The sequence below is a fragment of the Monomorium pharaonis genome, chromosome 6, assembly GCF_013373865.1.
Source record: "Monomorium pharaonis isolate MP-MQ-018 chromosome 6, ASM1337386v2, whole genome shotgun sequence".
In the NCBI taxonomy this organism is placed as follows: Eukaryota; Metazoa; Arthropoda; class Insecta; order Hymenoptera; family Formicidae; genus Monomorium; species Monomorium pharaonis.
The window spans coordinates 14,876,891-14,904,526 of record NC_050472.1 but is presented as its reverse complement, the minus strand read 5'-3'; the positions used below and the strand labels follow the sequence as shown (position 1 = coordinate 14,904,526).

The 27,636-nt window shown below is 31.7% G+C and overlaps 5 protein-coding genes across 12 annotated transcripts in view; 2 read left to right on the top strand and 3 right to left on the bottom strand.

Moving 5' to 3' along the window:
- LOC105838954 (putative phosphatidate phosphatase) overlaps positions 1 to 27,636 on the bottom strand; it is a 240,593-nt gene that overhangs the window by 55,688 nt on the left and 157,269 nt on the right. The gene's annotated exons all lie outside the window — the stretch shown is intronic.
- On the bottom strand, positions 1,409 to 4,828 carry LOC118646145. 2 transcript variants are annotated; one of them, XM_036288460.1, is made up of 6 exons: positions 4,698 to 4,828; positions 4,487 to 4,587; positions 3,120 to 3,339; positions 1,980 to 2,093; positions 1,629 to 1,883; positions 1,409 to 1,559 (listed from the first exon to the last, which is right to left on the bottom strand). In XM_036288460.1, exons 1-6 carry the CDS (start codon positions 4,798 to 4,800, stop codon positions 1,549 to 1,551), a joined length of 804 nt encoding a protein of 267 aa, XP_036144353.1. In that variant the 5' UTR covers positions 4,801 to 4,828; the 3' UTR covers positions 1,409 to 1,548. The 2 variants fall into 2 exon arrangements, with proteins under 2 accessions (XP_036144353.1, XP_036144354.1); XM_036288461.1 differs by lacking the exon at positions 1,980 to 2,093 and having other exon boundaries at positions 1,411 to 1,559.
- Positions 4,842 to 6,037, bottom strand: LOC118646146. The gene is made up of 4 exons (XM_036288462.1): positions 5,659 to 6,037; positions 5,370 to 5,494; positions 5,051 to 5,151; positions 4,842 to 4,971 (listed from the first exon to the last, which is right to left on the bottom strand). Exons 1-4 carry the CDS (start codon positions 5,828 to 5,830, stop codon positions 4,920 to 4,922), a joined length of 450 nt encoding a protein of 149 aa, XP_036144355.1. The 5' UTR covers positions 5,831 to 6,037; the 3' UTR covers positions 4,842 to 4,919.
- On the top strand, positions 6,302 to 19,147 carry LOC118646142. Of its 2 annotated transcripts, none has more exons than XM_036288450.1 (3): positions 6,302 to 6,601; positions 7,121 to 7,272; positions 16,436 to 19,147. In XM_036288450.1, the coding sequence occupies exon 3, from the start codon at positions 17,067 to 17,069 to the stop codon at positions 18,861 to 18,863; it is 1,797 nt and encodes a 598-aa protein (XP_036144343.1). In that variant the 5' UTR covers positions 6,302 to 6,601; positions 7,121 to 7,272; positions 16,436 to 17,066; the 3' UTR covers positions 18,864 to 19,147. The 2 variants fall into 2 exon arrangements, with proteins under 2 accessions (XP_036144343.1, XP_036144344.1); XM_036288451.1 differs by having other exon boundaries at positions 6,318 to 6,601; positions 16,436 to 18,521.
- On the top strand, positions 10,624 to 13,849 carry LOC118646143. Its single transcript, XM_036288452.1, has 2 exons — positions 10,624 to 10,866; positions 12,117 to 13,849. The coding sequence occupies exon 2, from the start codon at positions 12,118 to 12,120 to the stop codon at positions 13,732 to 13,734; it is 1,617 nt and encodes a 538-aa protein (XP_036144345.1). The 5' UTR covers positions 10,624 to 10,866; position 12,117; the 3' UTR covers positions 13,735 to 13,849.

The window sequence follows — 27,636 nt, the reverse complement described above, 5'->3', positions numbered from 1 at the left end:
AGTAGTAAATTCGGACATTACCATTAGAATCGTTTCAATAGTTTACTATTGAAATGACTAGTAACTATAGGCATTTACTATTTATTACTAATGGAATCGTTAATAGTTTACTATTGGTGTGAATAGTACTATTCATTACTATTGGAATCGTCAATAGTTTACTATTAAAGTGAATAGTAACTATAGGCTATGTCAATAGTAATGAATAGTAATGTTCAAATTTACTACTTAAAATTTTGTAGTTCTCTTAATAGCTCATTTTTTACTCACAAAACCTTTTTTACTCACATTTATACAAAGAATCTCGTGTATTTTGTGTTAGGTATTTTTGTTACACCCTGTATATTAAATAATAATAATAATAATATAATATATAATATATTATACATTAATATATTATATTAAAATATGTAAATATTATAAATAAGAAAGCGAAGCCATCTCAAGGGATGGCACAGTCTTAGTGGGTTCAAATTTAATACAGCTCGAGGTTAGCTCATAGTGAAGATGGTGATGTAAAAATAATTTGTAAATGTTATTGTGCCGCTTTCGAGTTACACAGCGAACAAACAGACACATCAAACAAATTTATTATAATAGACACGTGCAATATGTGTATATATACATTTTGCAAAATGTAGAATTTTTATAATTAAAATTTTTATAATTAAAAATACATAAATCGTAATCCAATATTTATTAATTCTAGCATGAATAAGTAAATCTTATAATTTACAGAGAATATATGCGCGCGCGTGTGTGTGTGTGTGTGTGGCATGTGTCGTGTGTGTCGTGTGTGTGAAATATTTTGAAGCCAAATATAGAAAAATATCATGTGTTCGGATTTACAATTATTATCAAATCATTAGTAATATTACTCACAAATAGCCCAGCAAACGAAAAAGAATTCAAAGGTATTAAAAATTTTTAATACCTTTGAATTCCTTTTTTGACGGAATTAAATGGAATTAGATGGGATTCGAAATGAGATGATCTAATCCCATGGAATCCAAAAAAGAAATTTTCAATCCCATTCAATCCTATGGAATCCGTAGAGGTTATGGAATTATATGGCATTAGATGGTTTAGAAAATTGTTTTAAATTCCAATGAATCCCGTAATGACCGAACACACTCACACACACACACAATTTTATGAAAATAGGAAAGGATAATAAATTTCAATGCTTTTAGATAAACGTTTCTTTTTTATTTACTATATAATTAATATACTTTTTATTTACCATACATATAATTGTTACTATAATTTTTATTAATATTACAAATAAAAATACTAATTAAAATTTATAAAAAAACAAAAAATAACGTTAATATTAATAATCAAGTATCTAACATAAAGTATTAATAAAAAACTTTCGATTAAAAATTATAATCAAACAAAACAAAAAATCAGATAAAGTTAAACAAAAGATACTTGTAAAAATAAAAAATGTAAAAATAAAATGTTAAATAAAAACACTTAATATTTATAATAAATATAAATATAATTTTGACTCTTGACATTAAAATGTCCCAAAACCTTCACGGTTTAATCAGAATCTGGAAAAGAGAAATTGTGATAAGTATAAGTGGTTTCGAAAAATAAGTATTATATTTATTTGTACCCACCACTGTATGATGACTCGGCTGGGATAAGGACAGCAAAGTCCGGATCGTTGTCATTTTCATTCGATGTAGATGTCTCCTCATTAGGCACTTGTGCAGCTTCTTCTATTCTTAACGGGTCGATGTTCGATTCATCAGTGTCCCGTTGAATATTCGATTCAACATTTTGCTCAATGTTTTGTTCGATGTCCAATTCTTCTTCTGAATTGAGAACCTCATCCATTGCATGAGTTTCTTTTTCTGTAGTACATGTATGCGCTGAAAAATGTTTATATTATAAATATGTCGGTACAAAAACATCTCAATAAAGAAGTTGTAACTGTAATAGTCGCATTTTGAAACAAAATTGCTTACAATCTTTTAAGGAAGATATAAATTTAGCTAAAATATTTCTAGTTTTTTCCACCAATTTGTCCGCCTCTGCTGATGGAATTTGTTTTTCAACCGTTAAATAATGATAGTATATAGCTAAAGAAAAGAAGAGTACTTAATAGTATATTATCAAAGAAAATTAGAAAATAAAATGTTATTGTATTGTTAGGCAAAGAATAAAATTTACTCTTAAACAATCAGTCCTTTACTTTTTTTACAATAATATTGAAATTTCAATGTTTTATTAAAGTTACAATCGGTATTATACAAAGTATTCATATTTATCTGTGGAAATAATTTTAATTCTCTTGAATATTAATTAGAAATTGGTGCTTTCAAATGTTTGCTCCATTACAATTTGTCAAAAATAAAAGATACACTGAATGTTTTTTAATTTTTGTTGGAGACATTTGTTTTAGAACAAAGGGCTTCGTCAACACAACTAAAGCTGCAACTCAACTCAATTCAACTCTAACTTTTGCAAAAAATAAAACGTAGGTACATATTACAAACGTTTACTAATTTTATTGTGTATTTTGCAATATTTTATAAATTATATAAAAATTTTAATTGTTTGTTAAAATTGTTATTGGTCTTCAAATAACATGTCTTATGTTACCCTTAAACAATGACATGTCATTTTGAAGACTAAGAGCGACTTTAACAAACAAAATTTCTAAATTGTAATAAATTGTAAAATAATGCAATATGCAATAATAAAATTAGAAAACTTTATGTTTTCATTTATTTGAGTTGCAGCCTTTGCTCTAAAACAAATGTTTCCAGCAAAAATGTTTAAACTAGTGTTTTTTTCTATTATCGCAAATATAATTAGATACATATATTTAAAAGCATTAATATAGTTTCTAATGTTAAAGAGAATTAAATTTATCTTCATAGATATAAATATGATTACTTTGTACACCACCGGTTGCAATTTCAGCAAAAAATTAAAATCTCAATATTGTTGTGGTTGTAAAAAATGTTAAGGGTTGACTGTTTTATGATATATTTTATTCGTCGTCTAATAATAAGAAAAACGATTATACAAAGAAAAACAATAATAAAAGAGAAAGAAATCATTGATGAGATAATACGAAATTACATATTACACATGATTACCTTTAATCGCTAAAATTTTGTTGCAATCTAAGGCATTTTCCGGCTTTTTAGAATTTCTATTTCGGTTACTTCCTTTGCCTGTTACAGTGCTGTTTAAAAGCGTCTCCAAAGAAAACAGACAAATCGCGATTTGCCGAACAAAAATTGCAGACCTTCTGCAATCGCAAGCAGCTGCAACATATGCAGTTTTGGGCAAGTATTCGCCATATCCAAGATGAATCTGCAAGATTTAATTGTTATATTACATTCGTAGATATGACATATAAACAAAATATTGTAATAAAAAACTTGGGCAGATTTCCAAAGGTTATTATTGCGGGGAGCAATAACAAAAGTTAAAATTGTTTAGATAACAATCTTTTATAAATATTAGTTTGCTTCATTATGTAAAATTCTGTGGTACTGTTTGCAAAACTATCCAATCAGTTGATGTTTTTTTTAATCTATATTTTTAATTAATAATTTATTTTTACATTGAAAATTTAAATTTAACTTATTAAAATTTTTTCAATAATTTGCGTAACATATATCTGAAAAAGACTATTGTAATTTATTATTGTATATTACATAAAAATGGTCAAAACAAATAAATACCATAGTTATAAATAAAAATTCAATTTATAATAACGCAAACTTAGACATTTTTTCATATCTGTTTAATTACTATTTGATGTTGTTAAATATATAAATATTTATTAAAAAGAAAATTAAAAAATAATTTTTTACATGGAAGTTACAAATGACTAAATGTACAATAATAAATATATAAAATAAATTTTAAAAAATGTTTTCCCACGCAAATGTTATAAATTTTAGAAAATATTCAGGAAATTTGGAAAACTTGAAGATAAGTACAGATATCCCTCTACTTGTGATTATCTCAATTTATAAATTTTCGGATTTATGTACAACCGGTATGCTATTGACTAAAAATAAACAAGTAGATTAATTATAATTAATCTAACAAAACACTCGTTAATCAATGATTTAAATTAAATATTATTTTTATAATATTAAATGTTATATTAAGTTTTATTTTTAAGAAAAAAATCTTATTTTTTAATCACTTGGTGAAATTAATCTGTGTTTAAGCTAAATATTAATTTTATAATAATAATTAAATGTATTAAAAATAATTTAGAAAAACATTTTGTTTCGTTATTTTCTAAATAGATCTGTAATCGTTTTTAGTTATAATTATTTTGCTTAAATAAAGTTTCATTTATCATATAAACTATATAAAATATAAATGCTATTCATTCAACTTACAAATAAATTCGATTTACAAACAAAGTATTACGAACGTAATCCTGTTGTAAGTAGAGAAATATCTGTAAATTAATCTTGCAAACATTGAAATCACTTACGCTTTTATTATCAGGCGTTATATAACCAACTGCCGGATGTTTATTTAACACTGTTAGGTTGTTTCCTGTAACCACATTTAAATTGTTGCCTTCATTGAAATCTGTAAAAAAGTAATCAATTACATAATAATAATTGTATTATTATTTCATATTATACAGTATAGCTGCTATGTTGTGTATATTAAACATATATATATCTATATATACGAACTTTGGATTTCTTTTCCTTTTAAGATTGCAGCTTCCTGCAATTCAATATTTAATCGGCGTAATGTTTGTACTTCTTTCTGTAATGCCGCAATAGTTACTTCCATATCTTTTTGTTTAACAATCCATTCCTCCTTTTCCGCAATTATTTTTTCTTTTCTCTGGAGACTGTCTTTTAAGAAATCACATTGGGCTTTATATGCGTTTATAGTATGTTTTAAATCTTCTATTTCAATATTGGAAGTCGGCGAGCTGCTGTTGCGGCAAGTGCTATGTTCCTATTTAATAATGTGTTTGTCATAATTCCATAAATCACTTTATATCAAGTTTATAAAAATTTGTGTCAAATTTTCATACCTGGTATTCTTCAACTGTGCATTAATTGCACACAGAGCCTGACGTTCTTTTAATTGCTTTAGCCTATGTTGTTTTATATGTTCTAAATTTTCACCTTTCCTCTATAAAAAAAACATAATAAATTCACTGTAGAGTCATTAGCCTTGTTCGTTTTGTCTGTCCTGGGTCTACTCGGAGCAAACCCAAGCAGATCAACGCACTCTAATTGATTCCGATGACGCCAACCTATTAAAGTGCATTGGTCTGCTTGGGTTTGCTCCGAGTAGACCCAGAATAGACAAAACGAACAAGGCTATTGTTTCTTAGTATATTAACGTACCTTAGCAGACTTTGGTGAGTTTTCAATATCAGTGCTAAAGCTGTCAGATGGTGACAGTAGATGTTGTGACGGTGGGACATTCATCCTTTTTCCTGCCACCATTGCTTCCAATTCGCTCTTGGTATCTACAAATAATGATAATAAATTAATAATAAAAATATTTAACAATAAATTTATATAAAAAATCTGTTGCATTAAATGTTTTTTAAGGAATTTTTAAAGGAAATTTTTGATAATCTGGTACAATAAAAAATTTAAATATATAAGACAATATAATTTTTTTACTTACTTGCAGTACGTAGAACGTGACCTACGACGATATCTCCATTGTGCTTAATTTTATACAATTGTCGCGGATTAAGTGGATTTTGTGAATTGAACCTTTTAATATCTTTCACCGGCACAACTTTCCGAAACTCGTGGACATTTTTTGTTGGCGAAATCCGCACGTACGCATACATGTTTCGGCCCACGCAATGTGGACGGTCAACACACACACGTCGCGTGAACACGAAAATGCCGGTTTGGGCAGAAATCGAACATGAGAAATCGCTCAGACTTAAACGACGCGAGAATCGATTAATGATGTGCAGGCAAGAGAACCGAACGCGAATACACAGCTCAAGAAATGATATCAGGACTAAGGACGTCGAAATTACCGAGACACGCGAAAGCGGAGAAAATCACATTCGCCAGGCACCGAGAATCGAGAACGATATTGCCTGCCGGCTACCAATACCGTGCGCCCAATCATTGACTGCTACGTCACGTGCAGCCGGGACGCACGTGTTCGTATTTCGTACCGAAAATGAAAGCCATAAAGTACAATTGGTCTGTTCTTTTTCGCTGCACTGCTGCACTGGTGTAACAAGTTAGAATGAGAAAAAATATATTTGTCTCACTTTAACTTGTTGCACCAGTGCATCAGTGCAGCTAAAAAGAACAGGTCTAATATCATGACGCCACGAGGCGGCCGTTGATACTTATACCTGTTGCTGACTCAGGTTATATTGTGTAATACGTAATTTATAATACGTAACTACGTGATTTACGTCTTGTGCAATGCACGCGGAAAGAAGTCACATATTTTTGTGACTTTCGAATATTTACGTTTGAAGTATGTGACATTCAGATTTTGAAAGACTGCATTGCTAACCTGTATGTACATCTTCCATTAAAATTATACGCAGTCATTGGAAGCAGATAGCAGAGATCATTTTACGGTATTCAAGGTAAGATTTTTTATCATTTTAATAAGTATCAACGTTATTGTATATATGTACATAACTTTACAATAGGTCTGACGAAATGTTGCTCGCGAGTAATTCTTTCTCTCTTTCATTTGAATAAGGTAGAAGAAAGAGAAAAAGAGGAAAGCTCATGAGCAACACACTTTATCAATCCTGCTTTACAATAAAAATCAACTTTTTTGCATAGTGAGGCCTTTGCACATATGTAACAAATATATGCTTTTGCACTTTTTATAGAGGCTTTATTTTTTTATGTTTTATTTCAAGCGAATAAATAAACCTAATCAATCTCTTTCATACGCCATAAACATGCATTATTTTTTCACTTTACTTGAACGTAACAATGTGTTGAAATGTATGCAAATTAATTCAAAACATTTGTAGTCTTTTATAGTTTTGTCATAAAATTAATTAATATTTTTATCTGTGTTTTTGTTGTAAAATTGATGTAGTAAAATACTGTTGTATATTGCTAATTTTTTTTGTTGCATTGAATTGCAGTGAATATTGAAACACTGAATACAACATGGAAAGAAAAAGATACAAACTATGGTTACAAAGAAACTTCAACAAGGACATGGTATCGAAAGCTACATATAAGAAATGGAAACAGAAATACGACGCAATGTTACGTCGTGTAGATGAACGCACAGGTTTAATATTATTTCAATTTATTTCAATTTTATTATAATAAGTAATGAACTTCTAACTTTTGCACTTGTTTATTATCACTTTTTCTTTATCGCGTTCTTCATAAATACCTTTTATCTGCTGTATGATGACTTTTTATTCCAAGACATTACAATGTTTTTTGTGTTTGTTGATCAAGTCATTATTTTTTTAAGTAAAAAGAAAATTTGTTTGTATAATATTATATATGAAAATATATATAGGACAGTATGACATTCTCAATTTGGGAACAAGGAAATATTTATTATTAGAGCCAATGCTGGATAAGAATCAAACTTACAAGGGAACGGACAGAACTGTCCCTCACCGATTTTAATGAGCTTTGGATATGTTGTAGAACATAAAAAAATATTAGACTCATATTTTTTTTTATCTGCGTATCTCGACGTTTAAGGGTTGAAACCACCCCTCGAAAATAACGCATTTTTTCGTTTTTTGCGAATATCTTTGAAAATATAAGGTTTATGAAAAAATGTTTTATATAAAAGTTTTATGGCATTTTATACTCTTTACAATAGTATATTTATATTTTTAAAAAATTTTAAACTTTTTAATTTATCCCACCCCCCACCCCCTTTTTTCAACATATAAAAAATTTTGTAAGGACAAAAATTAAAGAGCATTAAAAGCCGAATCCACCCATGTATAATAACATATGGGTTCCATCATTCTCAATTATTAGCAAAACGAGATAGTAATCTCGCGCTATAGGTGCCGCGCTAGAAGTAGTGTTGCGTTATTTCTTTAGTCGCGTCACACTCAATAACTGCCACTTCTGCGTATATTTTTATATTAAAACATAAAAATGGATTAATTTTAATTATATAATACGCAACGTATTACTCGATATAAAGCATAAATGTATATATTGTCACGACTTTTCCTGACCGGGAAAGCCGCGAGCAAAAAGCAGCGAGACCGATAGGGTAACCGGTACCCCCGATGCCGTGCTTGTCGCGCTCGAATCTCGGCCACGCGTTGTCACGAAAATTGTTGGGCGCCAGACGCGCTCGACGACGCGTCAGTTCGCGAAAATCGTTACGCCAAGGTGTCCTCGATCCTCGCGCGACAATCTCGACCAGCTCTGCCTAACGGTAGAGGGGCGGGGTGAATCGTAAGGGAGCAGGCGAATGCGGTGACACGAAGTGGCGGACGACACACCAGAAAATTAGGCTCTGAATTCAACAGATAACGAGCTTTATTAAAAATTAATAATCAGACGAAAACAATAATATCGCGGGACGCGGCATGCGGCGTTCCGACAAGGCGGCGCCCCGGCGCGAATCATACCAAACAGAGACGCTAACGATACGCGGGAAGCTCCCGCGGTAGGGGCGCGGCCGACAAGGACAGACGATGGACTCTTCCGCGCACATGAATTCCGGACGTTCGAACGTGCCGACACTCCCGGCAACTAGAGAACGCGACCACGTGTCTCGCGGGGGTCACACAATAATCGCCGGCCGCTACCGCACTACACACCGTCGCGAAACCGGAAGTCCCGTCCACCCGCTACTCGCGACGCGATACTCGCTCGCGCGAGGGCTTTGCGGCGCGCCCGGTCGAGGGGAATCTCCGACGGAACCCACGCGTCTTCACGATCGTCCTCCCCGTGGCTCGGCGCCTCGGCGTCCCGCCCGCTTGCATCCGATATATTCCCAATTAATGACACGAACGTATGACCGCCCTGCGGTCCACGCGAGTCACGCACCAACACAAAAGCGGATGCAGAACGGGCCCGGGAACACCTCGCCGGCCGGCAACCGCTTACAGTAACTTCTCTGGACAGGCCACCTCACCAGTAATGTCCTGGCGACGTCCTCCCTCGTCTCCAAGCTCGTCCCTTTTTTTTTTGGTTGCAGCCTCGCACTAGCCACACCGATAATTTCGCTAAGGGACACGACACGCAACTTCCCGGCTGGGCCGCTCGCACGCAAAAGCGGGGTGGATCGCGGTCGATCCCGGATCGACGCCGCGACCCCCCGCCCAGTCATGCGCATTGTTTCCGCGCCGCGACCCAATTGCTGCAAGGCACGCAGTCCTGCGTACGCAGGGACGTGCGCGCCGTAATCCTTCCGGGGGCCTCGCAGGCCCCCGCGAAATTCTCTTTCTCCCGCTGGGCTACTTCCCGAGCCGGGCAGCGCACGCGGGGACCTCCGTTCCCCGTGAGAGGACTCGACGCCTTCCTCGATGCGTTTTATCCCATCCGGGCTCCTCCACAGCCCTTCGGGACGTTCCGTCGTGGTGTTGGCGGGCACCGCCGCTTTAGGCTCCGGCCGTGGCCCTCCCAGGGCCACGCCGAATCCCCGTGCGGGCCGCGTGCTCGTCTCTCCCGGGCACCGGTGGCGTCCTTCCTCCTTCCCCGCATCGTTGTTGCTCTCTCTCCTCCTCTCTCGCTCTCTCGCCGCATTCCATCGGAAGACGGCCGCCGCGCAAAGAAATCAAAAATATAAGAAATTAATGCTACGCTCGCTAGGTCTGTCGCGGTTCCCCATGGAGATCCCCTCTCGCCTCTCGCCTATTTTCCCGCACGGCGCGAATTCGCAGCCTGTGACGGGGGAGGAACGCTGCTACTCGTGGCAGCTGAGCTACCACGTCACAATATATAACAAAATTAGCATATATATACGTATGTGCCTACGTACATTTTCATTGTTACAAATGCGAAAATAAATTAATATGAAGCAAAATATTTTTTAACATTTATAACTGCAAATAAAATATAACAAAATATATAATATCAAGAGGAAAATATAAAATATAAACTGCTATTATATAAATATAATAACTATTTGCATAATTATATTATTTACACTATATGCACGTAGCACGCTCTGATAATAAAGATAATATAAGTATATAATTTAATTTAATTTGAAGTTTAAAAATACATTTATACGGATGTATATATACATTTTGCATACGACACGGACAAATAACTTTAATATCACTGTTGATAAAGGGACCGGTTGTTTTCGCGCAAGCGCATCACGTGAGGCTTCAGTAAAATATCTATTAGTAATAGGAAGGAGATCTTTGATCATACATCTTGCACACGACACTAACGTATAAATATAGCAACAGTGATAGACAGATCGGTTGTTCTCGCGCAGGCGTGAGGCTTCAATAAAGCATCTATTAGTAATAGGAAGGAGATATTTGATCCCCATACAATTTTTTGCAAATTTATAAAGACGTGAACACATTTCACATATTAAACACGCATGTATATTTTCTCGTATTAAATAGAATAATTTATAAATATTGTATTTTATTTGATAAATACTGGTAAGATTTTTTGCAAAATTGTATGGGGACCAAACATCTCCTTCCTATTACTAATAGATACTTTATTGAAGCCTCACGCCTGCGCAAGAACAACCAATCCGTCTATCATTGTTGCTAAATTTATACGCCGGTGTCGTGTGCAAAATGTATTGCATATATACATTCGTATAAATATATAAAGGAGAAGCTGCCGTTTCAGTTCGTAGTTGGTAATGTGAACAAGTATATTGGATAGTGTATTGTCACAAGTATTGTTCTTTCGTGAACATGTAAGTATCTGCTTTTAATTTATTACTCTTTACTCTCTTAATGTGTGCCGTTTAATTCTGTCATTGTCATTCATTTTTTGTCATCTTTCATATTATTCTCCGATTTCATATTTCTAAAAAAATTATTTTTTAGAGCAATTTTCATAACAATAAATGTTGTAATTGATGTTGTGATTAATTCTACATATTTTTTGTAATCATCTGTATTAGCACAACTATTTCGTTTACAAAATTATTTTTTATTTACTTTAAATGTCAAATATTTATTTTAATGTCTTGACTGTAGTCTCCCTATAATTATTATTCAGTTTTAGTGACTTAATTCATTTTGACTTATTATTTTTTTTTTATCAAGAGAGTTTGAAACGACATAACTATCATAGAAACTCTAGTAGAAATATTTTTACAATTTTTTACGCAAAAAATGCGAAGACTACAATTTTTTATGATTTAACTATAACTTTGTACAATACATCTACTTCATTTTTATGTCAAACAACGCGATTTGGGCCATGTTTATAATTTTTCATAGATTTACGTAGAAAAATTTATGAAAAACTGCAAACATCTATGAAAATTTACAAACATTTATGAAAAATTACAAACATCTATGAAAAGTATAATTTTTCGTAGATGCGTTGTAATATTATAGAAAATTATAATTTTCTATGCAAATCTATAAAATATTACAAGCATGGCCCAAATCGCGTTGTTTGACATACAAATAATGTATCGTACAAAGTTGTAATTATATCATAAAAATTGTGGTGTTTGCATTTTTTGCGTAAAAAATTTAAAAAATATTTTTATTAGTGGTATTAACGTATTCAATTCTAATATTAGATATGTTGTAAAAATATAAAAATAATGATAAAAATATTATAAGTATATATATTACATGCGGTCATAAAAATATTCGTAAAATGTTGTAGATAGTTGTGAATAGTTGTGATTTTTACAACAATGTACAACTTCTACAATTAATTACGTCGCTCATGAAAGTGCTCGTAAAAAATTGTAGAAACTCAAAAATACTATATTAATTACAAATTGTCATAAATTTTTACAATTTTCATTAATTTGTAGAAAGTTTTGATTTGTTGTAAAAAATTTTAATTTTTTATAGAAATGCATAAAAAATTGTAAAAATATTTCCACCAGGGAAGACAATTCTATTTATTGATTATGAAGTGTATTATTTTTTACATATAATAAAAGATTGAGATATATATTTAATTTTAATATTTCAGAATGCTGCAATTTAATCCATATAATGTGATATTTTTACTCGCTATAACTTTCAATGGTTTGGATTATCCGAACACTCCGATAACATCGCAGGAAAGACGAGTGAATGAAAAAATTGAACATATGCTATTAGAAATAAAAAATGAAGAACAATTTCAATTAGAAGAGGAAGAAACTTTAGATTTTTATGATGAGTATGAGGTGTCAGAAGCGGAAAAAGTTGATTTATTAGAAGCGGATGAAGAAAAAATCTATTTTTCAGAAGAAGTTATTTGTGATTCAGTTGAAAAAACAATATCAAATGACTATAAGAGGCAAGCTGTGGAATACTGGAAAAGTGGTAAGACAAAACCAAGATCGCTTGAAGGAGTTAAGCAAAAATTTAGACAAGTTACATCGATACGACAATTACGACGATGGGAAAACTATTTCATCCAAGGTGGTAGTAGGCCAGAAAAATTAAAAAAAATTTCTCAATACACATTAGACCATTTTAATGAAGCACTTGAAAGAAAAATCATCATTCATGACATTGACATCGCTCGATGGGCTTCTCAAGCACAAAATGAAGAAAATGTGGCAGGATTTAAAGCTTCAGAGAAATGGGTACAAAGATTTAAAAAAGCACATAATATTGTATCTAGAAAAATAACAAAATTTGTTACAAAAAAGTCTCTATTATCAAAACCTGATTTAGAAAATAAATGCGAGACATTTATTGCAAACGTAAAATATTATATTAATCGATTTGGCATGGAAAATATTTATAATTCAGATCAGAGTGGATTTCAGTTAGAATTTCATTCTGGTCGTACTTTAGCTCAAAAAGGTATTAAAAACGTAGAATCTACAGTACAGTCTATATCAGCAACCACGCATAGCTATACAATTCAACCGACTATTTCGGCTGATGGTAGATTATTATCACCTCTTTTCATAGTATTAAAAGAAATTACAGGAACATTTGGTCCGAAAGTACAAGAAACATTATTCAACGCGCCTAATATCTTTGTTACGGCTTCAAAGTCAGGCAAATTAACATCAAATCATGTAAAAACTTGGCTAAAGGAAGTATTTTTTCCGAATGTCGGGCCACAATCAGTATTGTTGTTAGATTCGTGGAGTGGACATTGTCCTAACATAGTTTCAGAAACTAAACCAGATTCTGCAACAGATATTGTTTTCCTAACTATTCCAGCCGGTACAACGGGAAAAATACAGCCATTAGACGTATACGGATTTCGATTGTGGAAGAATTTCATTAAATACTTTTCTGATACTATTATGTTGTTAAATCTGGCTTTAGATCTTCATAATAGAAATAATATCTTGAAATTACAATCATTAACACACCATCAATTCTCGTCGCCCAGGTTTCAAAATATATTTAAATATGCGTGGACTAAAAGTGGGTACGTAGAGAATGCATACGATGAATACCTGCAAGTTATACCGATAGAATTTGAAACACCAGTAGACTTTTGTTTTAAAAAGAATTCTAAAGTAAAATGCGATCTTTGTGACGAAATAGCCATTATAACTTGTTCTTGGTGTAGAAAATCGCTTTGTATAACACATTTTTTCCACGAACATCATCTTTGTAATGAATATGTGCCATAAATATAAGACATTTATAAACATGTTTGGTAAGATTTTAGCAGTTTTCCTTACCCATGCAATAAATATTGGTATTCTTTTATTTCTGTTTAATAAAAATTTTATATTGGTAAAATTATATTTGTAACAATTATTTCAACCTCTTTTCACTTTTCCTTTATTTATACTTTCATTTTTATTTAATAATATTTTTTAATTAATATTTCAAACTTATTAAATTATATATTATATTATCTTTATTATCAGAGCGTGCTACGTGCATATAGTGTAAATAATATAATTATGCAAATAGTTATTATATTTATATAATAGCAGTTTATATTTTATATTTTCCTCTTGATATTATATATTTTGTTATATTGTATTTGCAGTTATAAATGTTAAAAAATATTTTGCTTCATATTAATTTATTTTCGCATTTGTAACAATGAAAATGTACGTAGGCACATACGTATATATATGCTAATTTTGTTATATATATACATTTATGCTTTATATCGAGTAATACGTTGCGTATTATATAATTAAAATTAATCCATTTTTATGTTTTAATATAAAAATATACGCAGAAGTGGCAGTTATTGAGTGTGACGCGACTAAAGAAATAACGCAACACTACTTCTAGCGCGGCACCTATAGCGCGAGATTACTATCTCGTTTTGCTAATAATTGAGAATGATGGAACCCATATGTTATTATACATGGGTGGATTCGGCTTTTAATGCTCTTTAATTTTTGTCCTTACAAAATTTTTTATATGTTGAAAAAAGGGGGTGGGGGGTGGGATAAATTAAAAAGTTTAAAATTTTTTAAAAATATAAATATACTATTGTAAAGAGTATAAAATGCCATAAAACTTTTATATAGAACATTTTTTCATAAACCTTATATTTTCAAAGATATTCGCAAAAAACGAAAAAATGCGTTATTTTCGACGGGTGGTTTCAACCCTTAAACGTCGAGATACGCAGATAAAAAAAAATATGAGTCTAATATTTTTTTATGTTCTACAACATATCCAAAGCTCATTAAAATCGGTGAGGGACAGTTCTGTCCGTTCCCTTGTTAGTGACAATATCTAGTATTCAAACAAGGATATATAGAAATACCTATGTCGGTCTGCAGAAAATCTATGGTGGTTCTTAGTGCCTATTAATTACTTGTGTGAATTTATATACGAAACATAGCTCACGCGAACTGAGCGCCGCATATTTGTTGGTCTTAAAACACCGTCCTTACATAAAGCTGGAACGTAATGTCACAAAATAAATTGACAAGCAATTTAATATTTTTGATGCTAACTAGCATCTATATTCCTCCTCCCCTCGAAAAACTGTAAAGAAATTTTATTGAGAAAAATAATACTTTAGCCAGGATTTTAGTATTCAATTCTATGCTGTGCCTTGACAATAAAATTTATTTTTTCATATTAATATATGAAGTTAGTATCATAGTTTTGTTCACAAGCTCTAAATAATATGACAAGAATTTATTAATTTTGCTTTACTACAGTATATTTATCATGTGTATCATATAAAGTACATAAATTAAAAAATTGTAATACTTTGGGCTGTAATTATAAATATTTTTGTAATAATAAATATTTTCCAGGTGCAAAATGTGATACTGTCTTGTATCATCATAAAATAAAAAAAGGAGGTTTATGAGCAGTTATTTTTATCATATTTAAATTGTTATTGTAGCCGACTAATTAATTTTTGTAATATTTTTTATGCGGTACCTTAAACAGCTATTTTTTATTTTTATAAAGCATTTTTATTTGCGTACAATTTTTTTACCGGGTTGTGAAAGTTTTATTGCAAAATTTAATTTTAAAAAAATCTCAAAATTATGTTCTAGGGAAAAATTATTAAAAAATTACATATATAAGTACAAGTTCAAAAAAAGAATTTTGCAATAACTTGTTTAAACAAATTGTTTAAACAAATAATTTATAACAATTTGTTTAAACAAATTAATTTTGCAAATCTGATTCAAAATCAGTCACTTCAAAAACTTCTTAAAATATATACAGTTTATGTGAGCACTAACCCAGTTCTTTGTGTACACTACAGGATTTACCTTAAAAAGTTTCCTTCTTAAAACTCTTACAGTTCGGCGAAAAAAATAAACGTAAATAAAGAAGAACGCTATATAAAAATAAAAGATAATTCTTTAAGATACTGCAGAGAAAATATTGAAGAGATTAATTAGTCAGCTATAGTAACGGTTAATATTGCAAAAATTAATTGTAACAAAAAATAGATTTTTTATAACTATTGCGAAAAAAAAGATTAGAAGAAAGAAGATTTCAGACAAATCAAAAATACTTTATTTTGGATTTTACATGAAATAAATTTCAATCAATTTAGAACGATGTTTATCGTAATCATGTTTTTGTGAATTTTGGAGATCTACAAATTTATTTAAAATTTAATGAAATATATACGTTTTGGTTTGTTAAACCACAGCTGTTTACTCCGAATTAATTACGCAATTAGTTATTATTATAAATTATGGTACAATAAATTAATATCATTATATCATTAATTTTGAAACAAAAATATTTCTTGTTTAATTTGATGTATTGCAATGAAATATATATCTAAATATATATCTTTATTTTAGTAATTTTTCAATATCTTTTGTGTCATATTAATGGCTTTTCAAGAGTATAATAATACATATCTTGTGTTCCTCGTAGGGATTACTGATTGTGAACCATCGTGTTCGAATCAGCTTTGTAACGCTGGAATATTTGAACAAGAAGTCATTGGCAGTGCTGGTATTAGTCACGAAAATACAATACCACAATCTGCACAATGTGTGCAAGAGAATATCTCATTTGAAGATCAAAAATGGGTACATGCATCTTACGAAGAAATGGCATTTGATGAAAATACATCGGATGCAGGAAGTGTCACTGGGAGTGTTGATGACATTGAAGAAGAAAATGAAGATGATTTAGACGTGCGAAATGAAGAATTTCATACACGCACAGGTAGTGCAATAATGTTTCCGGCGGCGGGTTTAAGTGTAGATGATGTTGTCTCGATGGTAGCTGGGCACTGTTTGCGATATCGTGCGTCAAATGAAGCGCGCAAATCTATAATGGAACTTCTTCATATATGTGCTGGACCAGCTTTTCGTAATATTAATATATCAAATCATAGATTCGCGAAGCAAATCGACCGGATAATATAATAACTTATCATTATTATTGCACTAATTGTTACAGCAAATTATATTCTACAACAAAGAAACATTTTGAGGCGAATCAAATATTGTGCGAGTTTTGCAATCATAAACACAATATAAATTTGTCAAGCACAAATATGTTTTTATCTATAGATTTACGGTACCAATTAGATTTACTTATACAGGATAAAAATGTTCGGAATGCTTTGATTGAAAAAATTAATGCTCGGCGCGTTACACAAGAAAGTAGAGATATTAGTGATATAAGCGACGGGGAATTATATCGTAAAATGATTATGGACTATCCCACTTCTTTAACATGTAATATTAATACTGATGGAGCGCCATTATTTCATAAGTCAAAACGAAGTTTTTGGCCTCTTCAACTCATTTTCAATGATTTACCACCAACAATGCGCTTTAAATATGTATTGATGGTAGGTATCATGATTGTTGAACATGAGCCGACTCCTCGACTTATGAATACATACATTACGGAGTTCATTAAACAAATTAATCGATTATGTAAAGACGGTGTCGATCTTGGCATAACGGTTGATAATGTTTGTATCTCATATACGCCGACTGTTTTATGTTGTTCAATGGATTCCGTAGCTCGACCAGTAGTCCAAAATAGAATACAATATAATGGATATTTTGGGTGTAGCTACTGTTATCATCCTGGGCTATATATTTCTGCTATGCGTTATCCTTACAAGTACCAAGAATCCGAGTTAAGAACTCATAAAACTCATTTATATGATGTGCAAGTATCGGCTAAAACTGGATTACAAAGTCGAGGAGTGAAGGGAGCTTCGGTACTTGCATCATTATCAAATTTTGATATGGTGTGGGGTTTTCCGCTTGATTGCATGCATACAGTCATTTTAGGTGTAACAAAACACATATGGGACTTATTCACAAAAATTCTAAGTCGCGATGCAAGGAAAATCATTAACGAAAGATTATGTAGAATTCAACCTCCTCGCGATTTGCGGAAGTTGCCGCAATCAATGACTAATTATAGTAATTTTAAAGCAAAAGATTGGAAGTCATGGTTGTTATATTACTCTATACCTGTTTGTATGGATTTAGTGCCAAAGGAAAATCTCAAACATTACGTACTATTTGTCAAAAGCGTGTATATTTTACAAAAGACCTCAATCTCGCATTCTGAACTGGATCAGTGCGAAGTAGATCTCTTGAAGTTTGTAGCAGATTTTGAAAATTTGTATGGAACGATTGCAATGCGATATAATGTTCATTCTATTCTTCATTGCGTTCAATCTGTTAGAAAATCAGGACCTCTTTGGGCGACATCGGTTTTCCCGTATGAAAGTAACATTTTTGTTTTGAAGCAACTAGTCAACGGGCCAAAGGGAGTAGAGCAACAATTGGCCAAAAAATCATTGCAAGTTATGTCATATCGAGTAGGCGTAGCTACTAATTCTTTACCGAATAATGTAAAAATTTATTGTGATAAACTATTTTGTGGCAATCGGTCAACTGTAAATGTAGAAGTTACAGAGGGTGTAACTTTTTTTGGATCGGGCAAATATTTTGCAGATGTATACACAGCTGGAGGCGTAAAATATGAGAAATGTGTGTATAATAACCAATTATACCAAACTAAAAATTACGCGCGGTCCAAAAGATGGAATAATAGTATTATTCAGCTAAAATCAAAGAAAATTGCACAAATTTTAGAAATAATCAGTTTTCCCGATACTGGATGTTATTTCAATGTCAGCGAATTGCTTTTAGAGAAGGTAATTCTTGGAGAAATTGAAATACCACATATGTGGAAGATAAGATTGCTAACAAGTAATCCATTTTTAGTGTCAATAGTAGAGGTTGCTTCAAAGATGGTTCTAGTAGACATTGGAGAACAAATGTATGTTTGTTCAATGCCTAATGTATTCGAGGCTGATTAATTAAAACTTTTTACTTTTAAAAATTATCTTAAATCAATAATTTTATGTAAAATTGATAATGTAATTTATTGTAAGAATGTGTATTATAATACTTAATATTATTTTAAAAAACACTATGTCTTATATGACTTTACGTGCTTTGGTTACTCGGAGTAGGTAAAAATACAATTCTCATCGAGGTCACGCTGTACGCTAAAAAACGAAAGATAATATAATTTATTTTATTGTCAACTTAATTGTACATATAATTGTATATATAATTGCAATAAAAATATTTTAATATATTTTTTGTAAATAAAACGTTTTATTTTAATGTAACAATATCCATTATTTAGTATTTAAAAAAAAGTGTTTTACATTAGTCTGTTTATCCCAAAGATATCAAAAATTTAACTAATATGGAACTTTGAAATTATAATTAATTTATAAGAATGACTTTCAATTTTATAAGTGATAGGGGATGACAATATATAATATAGATTTAAATAATGATGGGATAGAACTAGGAATTTAACGTATACTCGTTTTTTGTTCTTAATTAAAATAAAATGGAATTTGTTCTGTTGTAAACATCGCCGGAATTCAATGGAATTCGATATATACATTTTGATTTCCAAATTTGGCATTTAATGGTATTCATTTTATTGTCAGAATAGACGGAAATCAATGGAATTCAATACGGAAATTTTTAATTCCTAACTTGACATTTAATGGTATTCGTTTCATTGTCAGAATAGACGGAATTCAATACGGAAATTTTTAATTCTTAATTTGGCATTCAATGGTATTCAATTCATTGTCAGAATAGATGGAATTCAATACGAAAATTTTTAATTCTTAATTTGGCATTCAATGATATTCATTTCATTCACGGAATCAATGGTATTCAATGGAATTCATGATGAAACTTTCCAATCCCTAATTTGGCATTCAGTGGTATTCATTCCGTTACGTTTTTTGTGTCGTAATTGGATGGGATTCAAGAAAGACAAATTCTTTCCGAAATAAAGAATTCCATGGTATTAAAAACCATTTCAATCCCTTTTTTTGACAAAATGGAATTCGGAAAGTTCTTAATTGAATTTCTGGCAATCCCATTCCAATTCTTTTCAATCTTTTTTCGTTTGCTGGGAGTTACTATTCATGTAGTTACTATTCAATTGTTGTTCAGTTACGTAGTTACGATTAGTTACTATTTGAAACTATTTATCAATAGTCGTAGTTACTTTTCAATTACTCTTCGGTTCAGTGTTGTTCCTGGAGCCGCTTTTTCTCGCGCATGCGCGTCAAATATAACATTATTATAGTATAAAAGTAGAAAATTCTGATTTATATAGGTTTTTTAGGCGGTCTATTTTGATTACATATTTAAACATTATACAAATTTTTTTTTAAAAGTCAAGATTGTATAAAATCAAATGAAATAATAGACAATTATACTGCGAATTCTCGGGCATGCGCGAGAAAAAGCGAACAACACTGCTTCGGTTACATAGTCACGAATAGTTACTATTCAGAACTATTCACCAACAATTGTAGTTACTATTCAATTACTATTTATGCACGTAGTCACCAATAGTTACTATTTAAGTTACTACAGAAATTGAATAGTAACTATAAAAATTTGAATAGTTCTTAATAGTTCTCAATAGTTTCTTTCCATACGAGGCGCGCATTAAGTGAAACGCACTTAAAAGATATTGTTGCATAATTATAGAACAAAATATTGCATAATACACAATATAATTTTAAGCCTTTAATCGACTCTTAAAAATAAAATCAATTCTGGAGAGTATAAGGTGTACGGTTGGAAAAGAATGTCCCATATATGTACATAAAAAATATAGTATAATAAAATATATACAACTATTAAAATTAAATTATTTGCTCTCTCTCTCTCTCTCTCTCTCTCTCTCTCTCTCTCTCTCTCTCTCTCTCTGTCTCTTTCGTTTTCTTTAAACAAAATGCATTGTCTTATGAATAAAAGGAGCTCGTCAAGAGCGCAGAAGAAAGTAAGATTTTGTTATCGACATAAAAGACTGAAAAGGAATCAAGAAAAAAAGAGAAGGATTATATGTTAATGTGTTAGTGCCAGTATTGATGTAATGAATTTAACTCTTCCAGAAATATTAAGATCAGATTTTCAGATTAAAATCTTCATATCGGTCTATTCTTAAATCTAAAATATCATAAGATTGTCATAAATTTATTAAATTATTCTAAGAAAATCAATAAAATAGCATCAAGGCACGTTTTATTACAGATTTAAGAACTTTGCATTTAAGAATAAAATATTCCTTCTTTAATAATATGATTGGCATTATATCGATCCTATTTTATGATAGATCAAAGAGTAATAGCATTAGATCTAGAAATCTTTTCTGTGAGTGTACATTGTTGATATAGCAAGTAATTCTGTATGAATACTTTGAGAAGTTCTGAGGAATTCCAACAAGTAATTTTGTATGAATACTTTAAGAAGTTCTGTGGAATTCTAATCATGGTGCATGTAACTTCTACGTTATTCTTAAATCATTCTTCTATGAATTCCTTAGAAATTACACAAAGGAAGAATACTTTATGAAATCTTTTATAATAAATTGAGCTATTTAGGATGATTTGTTTTGATTTTATACTCATTTCTGAATCTACGCATTTATATACTTGGCGTATTTATTTTTTTACCTTCTAAGAAAGTTTTTTTTAGTACCTAATTTTTTAAATATAATTAATTTTTTGTTACAATCTTTTAGGCTATAACATTCAACATTTTTGTATTCAATAAATCAGATATAATAGTTACTTCTTTTTGTTCAACTTGTAAAAGTTTTATCATCGGAATAATGTAATTGGAAGGTTAAAAAATCTGGGATATTAATTATTTGTTATGTTATAGCTTATGTGTATAGAAATTTTATCACAATATAACGAACAGTTGTATAGATTAAATCGACTAATGGACTAGTTCACATTAATCACGAACAATTAATTGTGAAAGATGCAATTTGACTTGCCTTCTGACTTAAAAAATGGCTGTTTGCCTTATCTTACAACGCAATAATTGATAGAAATTGTCTTCTTCGATGTGAATGTAAAATATAATGCATGCTTCATAACTCAATAATATATTTCTATATCTTAATAATATACAGCATTTATCAACAACGTTTGTAACGCTTTGTGATTGTAATTCTCAATGTAAAACAAAATATAAAACAAAACAATAATTAGATCAGTTTCACACATGTCTTTAAATATAATAAGTTTTCGCAAAGTTACGATTATTTGAAGTTAAGTGAAATTTTGGTATACATTTTTTTGCGTTAATTTTGTTGTTTAGTTTATATATATATATATGTATATATAATATATGTATATATAATAAAATTCTACGTGTCTGTTCGAAAAGTTCCAAAATTGATTTTTTTCTGACTTAATATGTGGCGCCATACCTGTTGGATACCTGAATAACTGTTCAGTGGAAACATTGAGATATCCCTGATCCATATTGACTAGCTTTAACTTCCTATGATGTTTTTTCAACAACTCAATTTACAGATAAAGTGAACGCTATAATGATATTAAAGACATCGAGACAAATGTGACGTGCAAATTGAAAAAGATTTCTCAGAAGATTTACAAATAGTTTCCAACGATTGTATGACCGCCACAAATGTTGTATTGATGCTGAGGAAGATTATGTAAAACATCTCAAGTAATAAAAAAAGTTACAAACATTTTGTTTTTTTTATCTTAGTCCCGGAACTTTTCGAATAAACCGTGTATCAATTTTTATACTATACGTTTTGCGACGTTTTCTACGTGTATGCTCTGACGTGCATGTAGATTGTATATACCTATATACGAATCTATAACAATTGTTAAACTTAAAGAAGAAACAAGTGTATAAAATTTTTCCATTTCTATGGAATTAAATTTGGACTCTTCTACGTAACAGACCAGTAAACTATCAGTTACATTATATACGTTCACTTTCTGTAATATAAGTATATAAACAAAGTGATTATAATAATCTTTGATTGAACTGTATAACTATAATTTCATTAACAAGAGATCTTTTTGAGGTGTGGCACGCACGCACGCACGCACGCACGCATGCACGCACGCACGCACGCAAGCACGCACGCACGCACGCACGCACACATACACACAATCGTAATAACAAAAATTACGGTATGATGAATGAATAAAGTAGTTAAACAAAGTATATATAATATGTATGTGCGCGCGCGCGTGCGTGCGTGTGTAATACGCGAAATTTATATACGTTATAATGTGTACAATTTTTAATGTCATTATTATTTCTACATATATCATTATTATTAAATACTTTCAATTAATCTACAATGGATCACTTAATTAGAATTTCAAAGCACCATATATATCATGTATTAGATTGTATTTTAATTAAATATTTTTAATTTATTAATAATTTATTATTGTAATTACATTCTGATAAAAAAATTCTGGTTGAACAATTTACTTTTGATAAACTTCGATAAGCTTGATGTTTCATTAAATTTAATAAAATTTCAATAAATATGTAACAAAATTTTAGTTCTACTTCGATGAAAAGATTATTTTTATGTTTAATGAAAAACACATAACATCTCAAGAAGACTTTAATATAAAAAATTATTTAACAAATTATTTATATTATAGGTGCACAACTTTGCTTCCGTTCTTTTTTCAAAATTCTAGACTTTATTATGAAAAACTGGTTATATATTTACGATTCAAAGTATTGTCCATCGTTGGCCACTACTTTCTCCCACCTTTCTGGCAGTATACGAATCCTGCGTCAAAAAAACTGGTCATCTTTTGAGACAATCCACGAATCGATCCAATTTTCACTTCTTCCGTTCATAAGAACGGAAGTGCTGGTCAGTCAGGCCGTGTGTCATTGATCAAAACAAATGATAGTCAGAGGGAGCAATGTCCGGAGAATACGGCGGGTGGGGTAGGACTTCTCATTTCAACGTTTCCAAGTATGTTTTGACGGGCTTTGCGACATGGGGACCGACCATTGTCATGCTGCAAAATCACTTTATCGTGTCTATCGTTGTATTGCGGCCGTGTTTTTCAGTGCTTGGCTCAAACGCATCAATTGCTTTTGATACCGATCGCCTGTGATTGTTTCAGTCGGTTTTAGTTGCTCATAATACACTACACCGAGCTGATCCCACCAAATACAGAGGATGACCTTGAAGCTGTGAATATTTGGTTTGGCCGTCGATGTGAAAGCATGGCCGAGAAATCCTCATGATTTTCTGCGCTTGGGGTTATCGTAATGAACCCATATTTCGTCCCCAGTCACAATACAGTGCAGAAATCCCTTCCGTCTTTGCCTTATAAGCAGCTGTTCACAAGCAAACAAACGCCATTCAACATCTCTCGGCTTCGACTCGTACGGCACCCAATTTCCTTGCTTCTGAATCATTCCCATGACTTTCAGGCGTTTTGAAATGGCTTGTTGAGTCACTCCCAATGATACTGTCAATTCTTCTTGCGTTTGACACGAGTCTTAATCAAGTAATGCCTCTAATTCTGCATCTTCAAAAACCTTTTCTCTTCCACCGCCATGCCGGTCTTTGAAGTCAAAATCATCGTTTTTGAAGCGTTGAAACCACTCTCGTCACGTTCTTTCACTAATAGCGGCTTCACCACCGTATTTGAGAGCATTCGATGAGCTTCAGCCGCAAATTTCTTCATATTGAAGCAAAAAATTAAAACTTCCCGCAAATGACGAGAATTTGGCTCGTAAGCTAACATTTTCAATCGAGAATAACCCTATGATGCAGACACAAATCGACTAATATTTCGATGGTGTTATGTTTACAAATGCCTAAGCTTATTATTGTATGTCTACGATCTATTTATTTTGACCACCTTTGGTGGAACCACCATCCGACACGATTCTCCGCGCAAACCATCTCCAGCCTCACGAGTCTCCCGCAGGAGAGTTATGGCGCCACCGGCGGAAGCAACTGCTAGTTCCGCGCCAGTTGAGTCCATAGGCCAGGAACTCTGGTGTGTTTCCATGTAACGACCAATCGCGTTGGCTTCTAGAACCCCTTCTTCCAGCTCTCTCTCTCTCTCTTTCTCTCGGGCCACACGGAAAAGTAAGCAGCAGTACGCTCGCGGCATTAATAATACGATTTCCTTTTATTACTATCGTCAATGTGTTTCGTATATATCTCCTTGCAAATAAACTAAGTGACAGCATACCTAGTGCCCTGAGTTCATCATTCCCTGACCACCAGGCCTATACACCACTTACCGCTACAGCCATCTATTGGAAAACGGCGGAAGCAAAGTTGTACACTAATATTTAATTAAAAAATTAGGAAATTTTAAATTGCAATTATTTTTTTATAAAAATTGCAAAAAGCGAAGATATTCTGTAATAACAAATTAAATACATTTAATTAATTTATAAACAATTTTAATAAAAATAAAATTATAAAAAATTTTTACAAAATCATAATTTAAAAAATCAAATATTCTGTATTGACAGAATTAATGACATTTTATTGAAATTATAATAAGTTTTTTATCAAATTGCAGTAAAAAATTAATGATGTTTTGTAATAATATTTTATTAAAACTAATAAATTTTTTATAAAATTTTAATAAAATTGTTTGTTAAAATTCCCCAAAATTAACATAAAATTTAACAAAATGTCAAAATTTTATTCAAATTTTATTAAAATTTTTCCATCAGAAAATACATCTTTAAGATATTTCACACTAATTAATGCTGAAAAGTCGTATAGAAAATCGATCAATGGCAGTAATTTTTAATGAGGAGAACTCGTTAAATAGGAAAGGTAAATCACAATTAAACTTCCCAGTGAACACATTTTATAGGGGCAATATAACATGGAAGTTACATGTAATTTAACATTGTTATTCTTGTGATATGTAGGTGCTATATGACATGGAAATAACCTGTTACATAATATTTGTTATACGCAAGTGATCTAGCTGTTATACATCGTTTTGGCGTTACAGTTATTCAACAAAAATTGTATAATCGTAACATAACACGTTCGTATCAATGTTATTACGGAACGATGCGTCGTAGTTGACTCAGAAATCAGACATAACATATCCTGAATGACAGATCTATTTAATAATAAAAAAAATTATTATAAAGATAATGTTTTCAAAAATAACGGTTTGTCTACAATTACTGCAAACAAAAAATGCACAAAATCTAAATTCATCATGTGCTGAACAAAAACAGAATAATAAATGTATACTATTCAATTTTTCTTAGAATTACGATCTATATAGTTAACCATCTAATTAATCATTTGAACGCTTCAAAGATTAGTGCTAAATAGATCGCAATTTCCATCAAATTATTAAGGTTGGAAAAAGATAAATTTAACAATGAAATTAATAAGTAAATAAATTAATGCTATTTATTTTAAATTTAAAATGTTTTGCAAAATTTAATTGTTTTTATAAAAAATAATATAGTTGCGTCAGTTTATAACATATAGGTATATGTAGACAATAACAAGTACCCATATCGATGAGTCAAATTGGCGTAACAGGTAGAGTACAAGGTTCGTCATCCTAAGGTCCCGGGTTTAAACCTAGCAGCGGCAAGTAAGAATAAAATAAAATAACATAATTTAAATTTAATTAATTAATAAAAATTTATTCTAAATGTAGTATGTGCTGTTGATAAAAATAATTAAAAAAAAATAAAATTTTTATTTTATTTTATTTTTCTTTGTAACTGTTGTGTAACGGTTAGATAACATGTAATTATAACATGTTATATTGCTGAGTCGGAAATTGTAACTTACATGTAAGTTACGTGTAATTTCAGAGTAACGTAACCTGTTATATTCGGTTACATTGCTGTTACACTGCCACTATATTACCGTGTTCACTGGGTTTATTGATTTGGGGACGGCCCCAACTGCCTACAAATTAATTGCCAACAGCACCGATTGCCAACAGACCGTTTGCCTACAAATCGATTGCCTACAAACTCTTTTGCGCACGAGCTCAATTGCACACATGGCATTATTGCCTACAGCTCGATTGCCTACAAACTATTTTGCGCACGAGCTCAATTGCACACATGGCATTATTGCCTATAGCTCGATTGCCTACAAACTTTTTTGCGCACAAGCTCAATTGCGCACATGGCACTATTGCCTACAGCTCGAATACTCTTCGCGGCTTTGCATGCTCTACAGTCATATGTACATGCTTCGCGGCCATATACGCATGCTCGGTGGTTACGTATGCATGAATATAGGCGCGAATTTAAAATGTATGTGCACTTACATGTATGTAATGATTCCCTTGTATTCTATGGTATATTAAGTGCCAAATTCAAGCAGTTCCTACATGTGATTTCTAGTAACAATATAATAATACAAATGCATATGAAAGTGAGTAGAAGTATAAGGATCTTGCTAATCTTTTGCATTGAAAGTCACAAACCCATGTGGTGCAGAGAATGCTTTGCACACACACACACACACACACACGCGCGCGCGCGCGCGCGCGCGGGGAGGTGCAAGGAGGGGGGCCGTCGACCTCCCTCTCGCACCCACCTCGTCCAAGTCGTTAATATACATAGATTGCTAATGTACATTGCAAGCAAAGTAAAGTCCACATAGGTTAGCGACTTGGACGGAGTGGGTGCGGGACGAGGCCAAAGACTCCCTTGCACCCCCCCCCCGTGTGTGTGTGTGTGCAAAGCATTTTCTGCACTACATGG